At 31.6% G+C, this 16,827-nt stretch overlaps 1 protein-coding gene across 1 annotated transcript in view; it reads left to right on the top strand.

Moving 5' to 3' along the window:
- Nucleotides 1-16,827, top strand: part of LOC126743621 (katanin p80 WD40 repeat-containing subunit B1) — a 65,074-nt gene that overhangs the window by 27,983 nt on the left and 20,264 nt on the right. Inside the window, exons 6-8 of the mRNA XM_050450806.1 lie at nucleotides 1,709-1,932; nucleotides 4,338-4,582; nucleotides 4,645-4,719. Of these exons, the coding sequence (XP_050306763.1) occupies nucleotides 1,709-1,932; nucleotides 4,338-4,582; nucleotides 4,645-4,719 (544 nt within the window). The remainder of the gene's footprint in view (nucleotides 1-1,708; nucleotides 1,933-4,337; nucleotides 4,583-4,644; nucleotides 4,720-16,827) is intronic.

Genomic DNA, 16,827 nt, shown 5'->3' with positions numbered 1-16,827 from the left:
ATGATTTTTCATAATTTCTTGGCTACAAGAGCAATTTTTATGTCGTCAAAGTGTTTGACATATTTTTTATATTGTTTAGGGATCAGAATAATAATTGTGTTCATGCTCTTACAAGAGTTTTTCTTCTCAAAAACACAAACAAAATCTCAGCAATGATTTTTAACTTTGATTAAAAAAATATTAATCTCAACAATGATTTTTATTCTACAACTTTTTTAATTATTAATTATTTATCAATATCATTTGATTAAGAAAAATTAATGTATTAGTTTTTAAAAAAAAATTCTAGTTATGTGTTAAATATGTATGTATGTAACGGAATCTTTAAGCTTAATTTTCACTAGAAACTTTGATTCACGTATCAAGGACCGATGATAATGCAATAATTTGATAACAGTATCCCATTGTCCTTATTAGGACTGCCAGGATTATTAAATTCTTTTTTATTTACACTGACGCACAAGTTTGGTTAACGTTCAAAAATAATATGTGATAAATGACATTTAAATAGGCATATCTATAGTTTCACAAACGGCCAGCAAAATGTTGCTCAATTGTACGTTAAGTTCATTGTATTTTCTATTTATCAAATTAGTATACTTTTTCAGATAACATTCATTTTATCGATTTTAATAATAAGAATATGAAAAGTTTGAACATGCAGCAGCCCCTGAAAGTATCCTGAAAGCCCCTGTATGAGATGCTTTCAACAAGATAATAAATAATAGTTAATTTTTTTTTTATTATCATATTTTTAATTTTTTTAATTATATATTAAAACTATCTATGAAAGAAGAGTTATGAAATTAAATAAAATGCACCCCACACTTTTTACTTTGATTTGAATTATTCTGTTAATAATTTTTTAGTTGCATTTATTTATAAAATCACTTAATAAAAAGTAATGAAAATTGGTATGGGGGATCGTCATACTTGTACCTTTAAAAAAGTCTAATACAGTTTTTCTGTGAAATATCTAGGGAGCTAATATTTGCAAGTGTCATAAATTGGGATTTCCTATTGCCAGCAATCTCTGAGAAATCCTTTAGGTTTTCATGATTTCCTGTATCATTCAATGATTTGTAACAGGTCTTTATGCGAATTTTAGTGTCTTTTTGCCCTGATTTCCTCTACTAATTTACTAAATTCGTTCACATTTTTCTAAGATCATTTCAAGGATTTTTAATTGCGTTAAGGTCAGTAATAAAAGAGGACCTTTTCCTGTTTTATGGTAATTGTTGAGGTTACGTAGTATGGAATTCTAAGGGCTTGAATTTAGGAATAACACACACACACATCTAATGATAATTTTAATGAAACAACTGTTATTATCTTAACTTTCTTTATTTTAAGTTATAACTAAGAATAAAGAACCAAGAGCCAAGAGGTACCTAAACTAGGGATTTATACAAACAAAAATGCTTATGGCATAGTAATAAATATTTAACCCAATTAGGTAATACATACCTCTTATTTATTTTAAAATTAAATAGCTAACAGACAAAGTTCAAAGAAAAGAGCAAACTAAATTAAGTCAATTATTAATGAGATGCAATAAGGTAAATATAAAACAGTACAGGCTAGAAACGGCGTTTTCGGTTTGTAAGTTTAGTGCAAATTAATTATTTTAAACTTCAACAGTAATCTTGATATATAGAGTGATTTACTCTGTTATATTATTGTATATTGTATTCTCTTGTTATTTTAGGAGGCGGTACCTCACGTGCGACTTCGAGGAAAAACTCATTCTCGAAACCAACCCGGAACTCGAGCGTACCAAACGTTTCGGTGAAAAATAATTTGAGGAGCCTAGATCTGTCCAAGCCGAAATCTAAAGTGGAGGATCTTTCGTCTCCGACCACTCCCGAAACCGATTTTGTACCTACGACAGTAGACAGGCCCGCCGGGATCGACCTGAATGAATTTTTACCTGTAAGTGACGCAAAACTTTAGAAGAAAGTTAGTTTTGTGTAATTATCCATAACGGCGAATGCGCTGGGTAAACTTTTACCCTAACTTTGAGAAATATTAGGAAGTACTTCTTATTGGCCTGTACTCGTAATCTTTTATGACTTGAAAAAATTTACTTTAAACCAATCTATAAATCAGCGAATGCGCCAGGAGAATCATAAATGCCCGATAACTCTGGAGGTTTCAAACGTATTAAAGAAGTTCGTTCAGTAGTTCATTTGTTTATCAAACTTTTGGACTTTATTCATAGTAATCATTGTTTATTTGTTCATGAATACAGGGTGATTCATTAAGGATGGGCAATCTCTGAACTGGAGATACTACACACCAAAATATGGCGATTGAGCTTAACATGTCTTACAAAAATGTTGAAGGTTTACGAGATGCAGGGTATTTAAAGTTGGAATTTTAATTAGAAATTTCTTAATAATTTTGTGATTTTACGCAGTATCGTCTTGAAAATCGTTAAAAAATTAAAAAAATTAAATTTGAGAACAGGTGGGAATACTTGGGACAGAAAAATTTGAGATAAAAAGCATTCCAATAAACATGAGCTTTTCACGGCTTTAGAAGAAAAATGGAAAGAAATTGATATTTCATATATCAACAAACTTTTAGAGTCCATGCCACGAAGATGGTATGTTACTTATTGTATGTTATTTTACAAAAACATATTTATTTGCAGAATTTTCCCTTAACATTTAATTTTTTTTTGTATTGCTTGATGTATATGAGTAATTTGTATATGTATTTGTATTTTATAATAATTAGGTAGGTACTGAGAAATTATTATTTTATATTTGAGTTTAAATAGGAGTGTACCTTATCTCAAAATTCAACTGTTTCAGAAATATTTACATTTAACCAACAAGAAAGCAAGTAAGTACGTCTAGTTACAAATTAAGAGAAAATGGAGGATAAAATGTTAGACTTCTTAATATAAACTTTACTTTTCAAGTACCCCCATAGAAAATAGTCGCAGGGATTTAGGTCTGGTGACCTGGCCGGCCATTCTATTGGCCCTCTTCGTCCTATCCATCTTCCTGGGAACACAGTATCCAAGTAATTACGGACATCTCGAAGGAAATGTGGCGGTGCGCCGTCTTGCTGAAACCACAAATTATCTGTCGGGACAGCAGGGTCTTGTTCGTCTGGCTATAGGGCAGCCAAAGCAGAGATAAGATCTTCTTGAAGAAAATTCAAATAGCGTTGTCCTGTTAAGTTTTCTTCGAAAAAATATGGTCCTATTACTTTATTTTCCACGATACCAGCCCAAAAATTAATAGATTTACGGTACTGTGTATGAGCCTCAGTTGCCTAGTGTGGATTTGACACTGACCAGTACCGACAATTTTGCCGATTTACGACACCGTTTAAACAAAAAGTTGCTTCATCCGAAAACAAAACCCGCAACACAAACTGACGGTTATTATTGCAAATGTTCAACATTTGCTCGCAAAATTGGTTGCTTCGATCAGGATCGTCCTCATTTAATTCGTGTATTGATCTAATTATATAGTATAAGGGTGGTATTCATTTGCTTTTAAGATGCGTCTTACTGACGTTCCGGCTATATTATTATCAACTGAAAGTTGTGAAGTTGCATTGTTTGGATTTTCTTCGACGGAGAGAAATTTTTGGACGACCTGATGTTGGCAAATCCCTAACATGACCTGAAGTTACGAATTTGTGCCCTATTCTACTAACTATTGACTGATGGTTGAAATAGGATGGTTTGGGTATTTGGCATTAAACAGTTCACTTACTTCTTTTTGCGTGCGCACTCGATCCCCGTACCCTAGCATCATCAAAATTTCAATTCGTTGGGTTTCCGTTAAATTAACCATAATTTATTCTGATAAAAACTATTAATTTTCGAACTGACAGTGACATTTGAAAATGGAGATTCTTTACAAGTGCAACCATGGAAATAGACACAATTGGCAGTGTTTATAACATTATTTTTATCCTCGATTGTACCTTAATTTGTAAATAAACGTACTTATTTGTTTTCTTGTGATTTAAATGTAAATATTTCGGAAACAGTTGAGTTTTGAGATAAGGTGTGTTATAGGAAACATGCTTGGAATTTCGTCTATATTTCATAAATGTAATAAAAAATGTAGCATTCTATTTAAAAAAATGACCGATGACGTTATATCTTTTTTTGTTCCACCATGTATACAAAAATTTATGTGAAATAATGCGCAACTTAAAATAAAAATCGACGGGTCCGAGCGTTTTCTCAAAAAATCATGTCTCTAATTTTTATCGAATTTATGCGGAACTTTAGGCGGTCACTGTATACTTTTGTCGATTACTGTAGCTTTGTGAGTAACTTAATGAGGTTGTTTTCTTTTTAATAGAAAAACCACGATTTCATCGGTGGCCGTAATCAACTACCGGAAATGTCCGAAACGGAAGGACGTGGAATTTTAATCGGCGGCCATAAAGCGATGCTCAGTATTTTAAAGAACCGAAACAAGAATTTGAAAATTCACATGAAACTTTACCAACAGAACAACGATATTAAGAGCGCGGTCGAGTCGGCGGCTATGTTGGAAGATATCGGAAATTTCGTTGATATTTTACGAGTTATTAACAGCAGACAGTAAGTGTTGTGATATTCCCTAGTTTTAATGGAGTGATTCATTGTTTTTTTCTGTATTTCAGTTCGGTTTGGAGCCTGGATCTCTGCGTTATAGTACTGCCAAAGCTGTTAGACCTGATTTACAGTAAATATGAGGAGTAAGTACCGATCATTTTGTGTAATTTTTTAACGACATTCCCTGATTATGTCATCAATTTGCCATTACATAAATGATTTTTATTTTTATTTTGAAGAAAAAAATAAAGTGTGTAGGCAAGGAACAAAAAAAAAACCCTTAAAAAGGAGGATTTGTAACGGAACTTTGGAAACAATAACGTAATCGTAATGTGCATTATTATTTATTTATGATTTTAATAGAGGGGTTGGTATACCAGGGTCTAGGAAAGGCTTTCAGGTGATGATACTGCATTTGATGCATGAATAATTTATTCAGATGAAAAAATTAATAATCTAGAAAGGTTTTCGACGAATAACAATTTTATATATAAAGAACTCTTGTAGCTTCAAAATTGAATGACTTAAACTTAAATCTATTGGTGATGGTGTTTAAGTCCATCATAAATAATAAGGCTTAAATGTGAGTTTTGAAAATGGGGATTGATATAACTCGTTAGCATTTTTCTTGACATTGGAAAAATTTTTGGAAAATTGGACTTGTGTGATGAGTTAATTTTCTAAAAATTTGTTGAAAATCTCTGTTTTTTTATATATTTAAGGCCAAATAATTTTAATATTTTTTCCAAGATTTTTACTTCGATTTTTTTAAATTTAAGACCAAAGGATAAATTTCTGAAGTTGTCTTTGAACTTTTAAACGTCGTCTCTATGCCATTTCGTTGATTAAAATGAGTAAAATGTTAAGACAGTTCTTGTTTTTTTTTTTAAGTTTTTCTGTTTCAAAAAACCACCCGTGAACTTTTCATATGCTTAGGAGGCATATTTGTAAATGACGGACGCGTTCGCTGAAAGATGTACCCCGAACTAAATTTGTATGTAACAGAATAGTCCACCCTACGCGTCTGCTGTTTATCAGGCATTTTACTATATTTTTTATAAATTTTGAACATTTGCAATGGTGTAAAATTTTAGAGTAAGAGAATTTTTATCTTAAAATTTCTATTGATTTAGGCAAAAAAACCATTTTTAAACATTACGTATATTTACTTTAATAGGTAGTAGTATAGAAAAAATATAAGTAATAACATAAAGTTTATTAGGTAATAAAAATATATATGAGATATTGTTCAAAATTTAACATTACATAACCTAAAAGTATATTTATTTTTTAAATTTATTTGCGCCTAGTGCAATATTTTGACTAACGCAGAGTTCCAATGAATGAGGTGCTTTTTGCTGCCACATGAAACTCTTGTTTGATACTAGTTTTACCTGGAGTGATCCGGATATTTCTAAACTTCATAGAACCGTATCAAGTGATTAAACTACTATCAAATCATGGTGCGACTCTAATCTCCTTTGTCTCAACATTTCCAAAACTAAAATGTTGTCCTATAAAAATACCTTGCAATCTTTTGTACTTGGTAATGCAACAATTGACGAAGTTGATTCTGTAAAGTTTTTAGGGCTAACTGTTGACAACTCGTTAAAATGGGACACACATATTGACTTTTTATCAAGAAAATTAAGTTCCGCTTGTTTTGCGTTAAGATCAATTTCTAAGGAGCTTAGCCTGTCTACTTCTAGAACAGTTTATTTTGCCCTTTTTGAATCGCACCTTCGATACGCCCTTCCATTCTGGGGTACATGTAGTGCAACTCAATTTGACCGTATTTTTAGACTACAAAAGAGAGCTTTACGTTATACACTGAGACTTAAATACAGAAGTCATTGCCAGCATTTCTTCAAAAAATTTCAAATATTAACTTTTCCATCTTTATTCATATTTGAGTCCCTTTGTCTAATACGCAAACACGCTTCAGCATCTGATAGGCCTTCCCATAGTTATCTACTTAGATACACGGAACATGATCTATACCTGCCTACCCCACATTCAGAGTTGGTCAAAAGTTTCATATTATATAATGCAAAAAAAAAATATACATTATACATATACAATATACATTAAATTGTATATTTTATAATAATATTTTTGACTACTTACAATTTCTAAATTGTATTAATCTGTATATATTGTAGATAATCTATTCTATTTATTTATTTATATTTTTTTTTTAAATTTTGTTTTGTTTTTCTTTTTTTTTAAATTGTGTTTTGTTTGCATTTTTGTGTCTTTTTTGTTTTACAGCTTTGTCTACAAATTGTAACAATTTCTTGACAATAAAGCATTGATTGATTGATTGATTGATTCTACGTCCCACCGATGTTGGTTGTACAGGAATATTTTTTCCCCTGCGGCGACATTTATTGATGTTTCCTTTTACGTTGCTTTTCCTTGCAATTCCTTTATATTTAAAGGCTGTATGAAGACCAGACTGAAGAGATGTTTTGGAAGAAGCAATTTTTTTAATATTACTCAAATATGTTTCTATGGCTGAGCAGAAATTTTCAGGGTCTTCCTCAATATTTTTCATAATAAAATGATAGTGCTCTGTTTACTTTGTTTTCACAATTTCGGTCGAATAAATATTGCTTTTTTCAATACTTGTATCAGACTCCAATAGTTCTAACTATTTTAAACTATGTTCTTCCTTACGAATTTCTATACTCACAATTTCATCTTTTTCTTTTTGTAGAGGTAAGAAAATATCTTTATTCGCTTCTTTTCCTGTTGCGACTTTATATAGCTGTAATTTAGTGGCATAGGAAAGTCTATTTGTTTCGCTTAAAAATTTGTATTTTTCCAAAATGGCACTCTGATGTTTGCAATGTTTACCATTAAATCCAATTGGGCATGTACACATACAAGTTCGAAGATCTACAAAATAAGTTACATTATTATTATTTTTGCTTGTCACTGAAAATTCCAAAATATCCATCTCAACAACCATTGCACCATCAGTCACTCTAGGTGAATACCTAGTAGCAACCGTTTTTAAAACTCTATTAAAGAATAAATCCAATATACGCTGCCGGTAATAATTTTCAAAACCTGTAATAATATAGTCACTTAATTGAGTTAAGTTAAATGCCTTGGCTCTCTCTAAAGGAATGTCTTTTAACAACCTAAACATGATCTCAGTGTAATTGTTTGTATCACTTCCCCTTAACTTTAACTCTCTTCTATATAAGAAGCACCAAGTTTCTTGACGAGTGAGCAGGTTACTTATAAACTTCTTAAGATTTTCATGGCCGCAATTTTCAAAAAACAAATGTTTTGCATCATTTAGCTCATTTTCTGTTTTAGAGTGTAAAATGTTCTTAAGTAATTTATAATACTGTTGCTAAATCCCGTGGTACCCCGTTCTTTGCCATTAAAATCCATCTCCAATGTGCACAATTTAGTATAGTTTGGCTTCTGGCCAGTGTTTCTTTAGCACTTTCCCTTCACCTAAATCGTCATCTGTCAAGATAACTGTCGGACGAATTTTTTTAGACATTATGTCAAGCAGTCCTTTAACTGCTACATCAAATAAGTCCGTTTTTTGACAATTAGCTAAAACGCATCCAACTGGTAATCCTCCGGCCGCACTTTGTATCACAAAAAAATATATTTTGTGATCATAAACATCGCACGTTGCATTAGAGGTGTACAAATAGCTACAGCATAATTATCTTGTAGGGTTGTTATTTTATCACATAGTCCAGTTTTGTCTTTATGACAAGACAACATGTCCTCTAATTTAAGCAGCATATGAGAACCAGTACGATCACCAAAGTCTTCTTTAAATTTCTTTTTCCATAAATTAGATACATCCGTTTTTGCTGGTATACACACAACCAAACTTATATGGAATCACCCAGTAATTTCGCAAAATGGAATTTATTTAAAAAAATAGTCATTGAGGATTAAAGGGCACTTTTTCAAAACCAAGTTTATTAAAAAAAATAATAAAACTGATTACAATTTTCACAATAATAGAACAAAAAACAAAAAGTGTAGATTTCTATAAAAATGATTTTTCTGAATATGACAATTTAACAAGAAAGTTAATTTAAAATTAAATGTTAATAATCAGTATTGCCACCTCTAGCATCGATGCAAGCACGAATTCGACGAGGCATGCTATTTATGTCTTCTTGGGGAACATTTGTCCATTCCTCTAAAACCGCTTGAATAAGTTGCTCAGTGTTACCAAGAGCATTCTGGCGAGCTCTAATCTTTCTTTTTATCTTATCCCATAAGTGCTCTATAGGATTAAGATCCGGTGAGCAAGAAGGCCACTCTAAAACGGCAATACCTTCCGTTTCTAAGAAACATTTTGCAACTCTGCTGGTATGTGGAGGGGCATTATTTTGCATAAATAAAAAAAAATTGCCAAAACCACCTCGCCAGAGCCTAACTACAGGTTGCAATACCAAATCTACATACCTTTGACCTGTTAGGGTTTGTCGAATTGGAATTAAAGGAGTTCTTTCACCAATCATAATTCCACCCCAAAACATTACAGTACCTCCTTTGTATTTCGGGATAGGTTTGGCAGCACGAAGTCTAGCTTGTCTCCCTTTACCTCTTAAAATGCGAATCCGCCGGTCATCGGATCGTAGTCCTATTCTGGTTTCATCCGAACATAAGACATTTTTCCAATTTTCAATATCCCAATTTTCATGCTCCAAACACCAATTTAAACGGTCAATTTTATGTTGCCTTGAAAGTTCTGGAACCCTTAACTGTCTTCTGCTAAATAATTCCCGAGCGCGAAGTCTTCTTCTAATAGTTTCGACAGAAACACTCACACCCTTAGCTTGTAAAAGTTGCCTTTGAAGCTCTGGATGAGATGTTGTGGGATTTCTTCTTGCTATTTGAGCTAAAAAGCGATCCTGCCCTTCAGTAGTTGCTCTTTCACGACTTCTCCTTGGTCTGTTTTTTAAGGTTCCCAATTTCAGAAATCTTGAATATGTTTTTGAAACAACACCTTGTGTAACCCCCACCGTTCTAGCTATCTGCCTTTGTGACATGCCTTGTTCTGCAAGAGCAATAATTCTTCCCCTCTGAACTTCCGATAGCCCAATGTATGGCATTCTTGTTTAGTTTTCAAAAATAAATAAATTATAAATTTGATGCGACTTGCAAGTGAAACAGTAAAATCGACACTGCTAGGTCAAACATTATTATTTATTATTAATCTGCCTGTCCTTGAGAGTAAATATATGTACTTTTTTATTGCTTGCAACAAAAAATATCTTACTAAAATATTTCGTATTAATACAAGGTGATTCCATATAAGTTTGGTTGTGTGTATAGTATCTGTCGTATAATACGTTATCATACTCTTCCCCCAGTTCTTCCATTTTATCCATACAATAAGTATGGTAAGCTGTGGCTGCAGAATGACCCCTATCAAAAAGATCGAATATCTTTCGTTTGGCCTCTGATCCTAAATGTCTCTCACGAAGCTCACGAACCTATGACTATGTGTAGATCTAAATTCTATCAAACAAGGCCAGTCGATTTAACTTTGGTAGCTGTATTTAAATGGCATTTATAAATGCGTTTAAAAATATTTCTTGGTGCTATGGTCGGAACATTAAATGTTTTCTCGATTGTCCAGGTTTCTCTAGTTACTACCTCAAGGTTAGATACCTTGTTAAATTAATTTTCAGTACTACCTACATATGTATATAGAATGTTTCATCGGGAGCTGCATTAATCGATTATGGGAAAACTATCCATAAGAAAATTTGGCAACGTGGCAGACTAAACATTTACTTCCGGTATAACCGGAAACGTGACAGCTGTCGAATTTTCAAAAATTTTCGTTTGGTTAGTTTTCTCATAATCGATCGATGCTCGGTGAAACACAAGTTTCCTCTATTTGTTTAGGAAGATATGTACAGGGTTGTCTTTTATATTTAAACAGAACCTGGCTCGGTTACTATACGAGGTGGAAAAAAAAGTTTGATATAAAAGTTATAGGGTTTACCTTAAATCGCCAGGAAATGTTATAAAATATAATACAGGGGTATCGCAAAGTTAATAAAAAACACAAAGTTAATTTTTTTTAAATGGAACCCCTTGTATATTTTTACTTTAAATGAAAGACATTTTTTTTCTAATTTCAAAAATATATAAAATGTTAATATTTAATTCATCATTTTTAAAAAAATTTGGTTTTTTGAAAAAAAAAACCTTTGAGCCTTGTTTCTTTAAATATTTACAAATGTTGTATATGGCCGCCATTATTTTCAACGCAGTTTCTATAATCTTTGTCCAGTTTTAACAGAGCATTTGAAATATATTCAGGGTGTTCTTCATTTAAGGAGTTTATACTTCTTTGAATTTTTTCCCTTAATTACTCCAAATTTTCACTTCTTTCCTTATAACCTTCATCTTTAAGATACCCCCATAAAAAACTATCTAGAGGAGTCAAATCAGGGCTGTTTGGTGGCCAGTTAATGGTACCATGGGTTCCAATCCACTGAATAAAACGATTATGTAAAAAAATCCTTACTGGCCTAAAGTTATGAGGCGGGGCGCCATCTTGATGCCGTATAATATTGGTATATTCTCTTAAAGGTATTTCTTCTAATAAAGCTTCAATCTCATTTTCTAGAAACCGCAAATACCTATTTCCAGTCAAAGATCCTTGAAATATAATGGGTCCAATTATTTGGTTTCTAAGGATACCACACCACATATTTAATGACATTCTGCCCTGTTTTTTTATTTCGACGTATGCGTGAGGATTTGCTGGTGCCCACATGTGCCTTCATCCGTCCACAAGATTTTATTAAAGATATCGTTATCTACGTTTTTTATATCTAACATCTGATTACAGTATGTTAGCCTTCTTATTTCATGATTATTTGTTAATTTTTATACTGGCATCAATTTGCAAGGATGATATCCATATTTCTGAAGAACTCTTTGAATCTTAGATCTAGAGCATTGAAAGTGTCTACTAGCATCTACGGTTGATAAATATGGGCTTATAAGGCTCTTAAATATAAAATAACTTTTTACCTTGAAAATATAATAAAATTTCTTCATCCGCGTTAGCTAAAACTGTTCGTTTTTTTCTTTGTAGATTTTTGTGGTTTCTCATACTCCTTTCAGTGTAATAAAAAGTGGACCTAGCAGGAACTCTCATTTCGGGATGAATACGGTGATATTCAGCTTGCGCTCGAGCAACATTATTGTTGTTTTTGTAAAACAACCTCATAATTTCAAACTTTTCTTCTTCGGTATAACCCATATTCAAAAGAAATAGCAGAAACATTGACAGTGACAGCCCAACAAATAACATTATTTATTTTATTGTTATCGATAAACACCATAGCGACGGGGATTCGGGTAAACAGTTGTTTTATTTTTTTATTTTTTAAAGATAAATATTGGAAAAACGGCTAAACCAAATATTAACATATTATATATTTTTGAAATCAGAAAAAAAATGTCTTTTATGTAATGTAAAAATATACAAGGGGTTCCATTTAAAAAAAATTAACTGTGTATTTTTTATTAACTTTGCGATACCCCTGTATTATATTTTATAACATTTCCTGGCGATTTAAAGTAAACCCTACAACTTTTATATAAAACTTTTTTTTCCACCTCGTATAATAACCGAGCTAGGCTTTGTCTAAATATAAAAGACAACCCGGTACATACAAATCTCAGAGGTTTAATATCCACACAGGTTTAATAATTATTGTTTTTATAATTGAAACTTCAGCATTCAATTCAACACCTTATATATTAAATTCTCAAAAAATGTATTTGTTACTTTAAAAAGAGCATGAAGGGGTCATTCCATTCATGTTTTACAAAAATGCCACAATTACAATCGAGTCTTACGAAAACATTACCAAGAAAATTGGTAGTCTATTCAAATTGTTCATTTTGGCTAGAAATATATAATATCTACTACTTATTGAATTAAAATAACATAGGTCATTGATATGATAAAGATTGATATAAACAAAATTATGTGTATGCTGAACTCAAACAAAAGCAGCCTAAGTTTATTCTAAAGTATTCAATGTTCTAAGTCGATATTTATTCACTTTTCTCTTTAAAATCATAAAATCCCTCACAGTATTCCCTTATTTTAGGTTTTTTTTTTCATAAAAATAAACCAATAATAAAAATAAACAAACAATGAGGTTGTGTAAGTTATGTTACAGTTTTTTTAGTCATATTCGTAATATAGATAGAAATATCTGCTTACCTCTACATCTTCTTTAATTGCTAGTTTGGAAAGGAACATATTAGTTTCTTTATATTCATAATTTTCTGGTAATTCCCGCATTTTGTTCACCTCGAAAGACATACGATCTACCAACAATCAATCGTCACATAAAATAATAAATACTACTTGCAATACTTCTACTATAATAGCCCTGATTGTAAATAGCAGACGTATTAGGCGGATACGTCTCCTATTTAAAAATGATTTTCGGGCAATGTCGAAGGTTTAAGCGTATAAGCGCTTAGGAGAAAAAAGTACCTGAAAATGAAAAAACATGCAATGTTAAAATCTATATGAAATAACCAAATTAATGATGGTTTTGAAAAGCCGAAACCTTGCAAAAAATATAACAATAAATACGGTCATTTCTGCCCAAATGTTTGTTGTTAGAGACTTAATTGAAAAATGTGTGTTGTGACTATGTAAACAAGAAAAATCTAGAAAACCTATATATCTGATATTTAAAAATATGTGTTAAATCGAATTAATCTTGTTACAGTTTTAGACAGATTAGACTGTAAATAATTTAAAATTTAACCGTTAACTTGAATTAAACTTATTTGAGTATGCGTTCCAGTGACTATTTTCAACACAGTTGCTGTAGTTAAAGAAAGTGATTGAAATTTTGTGGTGGTTTTTGTTCATGATAAAAAAAAATATACGAGAATATTTCTACATAAACAAAAATTTGAGAAAAGTTCTAAATTTAGTGCTATACAGGGTGGCCAAGTTATTTGATGCTATGTGTGACCAAAAGAGCTCTTGTCTCAGAGAATTGATGTTGAATTTATATTTTTTCCAGGCAATTGAAGCCATTTTCTCTTTTAAAGACTAAGTTAGTTAAAAAGTTTTAAGTTTTAAAGTTAAGTTACAGTTGTGGTCACATAAATAGCACACTTACTTAGCCTTTTCATATATTACTTACAAAAAACAAATTCCTGACTGATAAGAAAATATTTAAACAGTTAATCTCCTCCTAATATGCAAGACTTTATGTTTATTTTAAAAATATATGCACATACAGAATTTCATTCCAATATTAACGTTTTAAGGCTGGACACATAAATAGCACACCTTTCATTCTTATTAAATATATCGAGTGTTAATTAGTAAGTATTATTTTAACTTTTAAATTTTTGAATATTGTCAAGAGTGTGTAGTTTTGTTTTTAGTGGGTAGAAAGAAACATTGTGGACCAGAGAGGAGAGCTCTTATTATAGAAAAGAAAAATCAAGGCTTTTCTATTTCTGCTATAGCAAAAGATTTAAATTGCTCTAGGAAAATGGTTTATAATGCTCTGGCTCTCTATGAGACCACTCAAAGCACAATGAACAAGAAAAGATTAACAAGGCCTCGAAAAACCACGTTTAACATGGATAAAATTATTATTAGAATAAGCAAGGGTAATCCATTTTTAAGTTCCGCCCAAATAAAACGTGAAATAGCAGACCAATATGGCGTCAATATTTCTGCAAGAACAATAAGAAGAAGATTATGTAAAAAAGATCTCAAAGGTTGTGTAGCTAGGAAAAAACCACTTGTTTCAAAAAGAAATATTAAAAAAAGATTGGCATTTGCTAAACAACATATAAATAAGGACATTAATTTTTGGAAAACCATATTATGAAGCGATGAAACCAAGATTAATAGATTTGGAAATTATGGAAAATGCTATGTTAGACGTCCTCCCAATCGTGCCTTAAACCCTAGGTACACAATTAAAACTGTTAAGTATGGAGGAGGATCAATTATGATATGGGGAGCAATGTCATGGCATGGTGTTGGACCTATTCATCGTATAGAGGGAATAATGGACCAATACAAGTATAGGGAGATTTTGCAGAATGTTATGGAACCATACATGGAGCATTTTATGCCAATTACATGGAAGTTCATGCACGATAATGATTCAAAACATTCTGCAAAATCAATAAAACGATGGTTTACTAAAAATGTGGTAGATGTTTTGGAATGGCCGCCACAAAGCCCAGACCTGAACCCTCTGGAAAATTTGTGGGATCACGTTAAAACCAAAATTAAAGTATTAAATCCCTCAAATCTGGATGAACTATGGCAAAAAGTGTGCTATTTAAATGGCCAGCATTTCTTTAGTTTTTTTGTTATGTTTCTTATATATTTAAAATACTCTTTTAATTTTAATTAAATACAACTCTTTGTAGAACATCTAAGCTAAATATATTATAAAAAAAATAGATAATGGTATTTAATATTTTTTATCGCAATTTAGAAAAGTGTGCTATTTATATGACCATAACTGTAAAAAATAATAAATGACTTTAACTACTTGTGAGTCATGAAGTCTGGTTCATTTTAATGAATGAAAGTAAAATTTATATTTTTTCGAGGCAGTTAAAGTATAATAAACAAAATAATTTTAGACAGCTGAATCCGTATTATTTCTTAAAAACAGTCGAAGGGAAAAGAAGCAAATTACTTTTAATGCTTGTAAATAATAAAAAAGTTCTCTTCTCAAGGAGTTGATGATGAATCATTTTGAGGCAGTCGTAGCATAAAAAATGTTTTTTGAAATGTAGAAATCAGGTAATTGATTTATCGTGCAGAATGAATTTAAGGTGTTTTGGTTGAGACTCTTTAGTGGCTCCTATACTCCTTTAAATAAAACGATTAGAAAATCCACTTTAAAAATTGGTATAATTCGAAGAATTTCAGAACTGTATAGAGTCTATTGATTTTTAAATAGATTTGGAGAACAGGTAAAACCAAAAAATAGCACCAAGTTAAACAGCACACGTACTTTATATCCTGATTTCTTCACTTTTATATTTATAATGATTTTTCGTAACGTTGATCTACCAGCGGGCAATCCGATAGCTCGTTACGTAAATTTGAATAAGGAACACGCGCCCTCATTCACGGCCCGTTCTGATCAATCGAAGGGCGACAATAACAACACCGATAAAAAGGGCCCCCGGGGACACCCGCCGATCCATCAGTCACGCGACCCGAAAATTAAAAAAGATAAATGGGTGTACTTTATGCAAAGCGATCGTTTTCTCAAGGTGTTCCCATCACGGAATTCAATGGGGCTTTCTTTTATGTGATGGCCCCTTTTTTTCATTTTTCAATTATGGCCTATTGGGTTCTTCAGCAACCTATAGCTGTTGGTTTAAGAAATTGAGTAATCACTAATGTTACATATTTCCACCCCAACTTAAAATTTTAAACTACAATCAAGTTTGGTCAAAAGTCTCGAACTTATATTTAGATTGAGAAAACAAAATTACTTAATAAAACATAACCCTAACCTAAACTATAAAATGGGTAATCGACCTCCCCGTATCGAATTTTTTAACCAAAAATTTATTATTTCGAAAGCGAATTAACTATAGGTTTGTTCTAGCAGGAAATTTGGGATAGACTGAAACCGCGTTGCAAATGGTTTCGGACTTATAGGTGCTAGAACATCTTTTTAAGACATAACGTTGACATTTAGCATCTCAAAACCGTTATGTAATATGTTTGTTGGTTAGGTTTTGTGTTATTTATTTTGAACATCTAAATATTTGTCAATAAAAGTAATTTGTAATTTTATTATAAGTGTAATAAATATTATTTTTTAAAATGCATACCGTTGATGTTAATGGTAATTTTACTACTACGCTGTAGGGACTTTCTCTAAATAGCTAATATTTTTATTTGTAGGCGTCCAAAAATTTCTTATTTCACCATCAACGACAGTTTATAACCAAGAAAATACTCGAAACACCAATTCCTATACAACAGTCCCAACAGTTTTCTTTTATAAACCCACAGCCAGGAAGTTCGGGACCTTCAGTAAATTAAATATCTATTTAGTATCTTATTATGTATCTTATTACTATCTATCTAGACGTTTTTGCAGTAATTATCTTACAAATAGATCCCAGATAACAAGAGTGGAAGACTCGTTCTCTGAGCCAGCCGATTTAAAAAGAGGTGTTCCCCAGGGATCCAT

The sequence above is a fragment of the Anthonomus grandis genome, chromosome 13 (genome assembly GCF_022605725.1).
Source record: "Anthonomus grandis grandis chromosome 13, icAntGran1.3, whole genome shotgun sequence".
NCBI lineage: Eukaryota > Metazoa > Arthropoda > Insecta > Coleoptera > Curculionidae > Anthonomus > Anthonomus grandis.
This window is presented reverse-complemented; position numbering and strand designations above follow the sequence as displayed.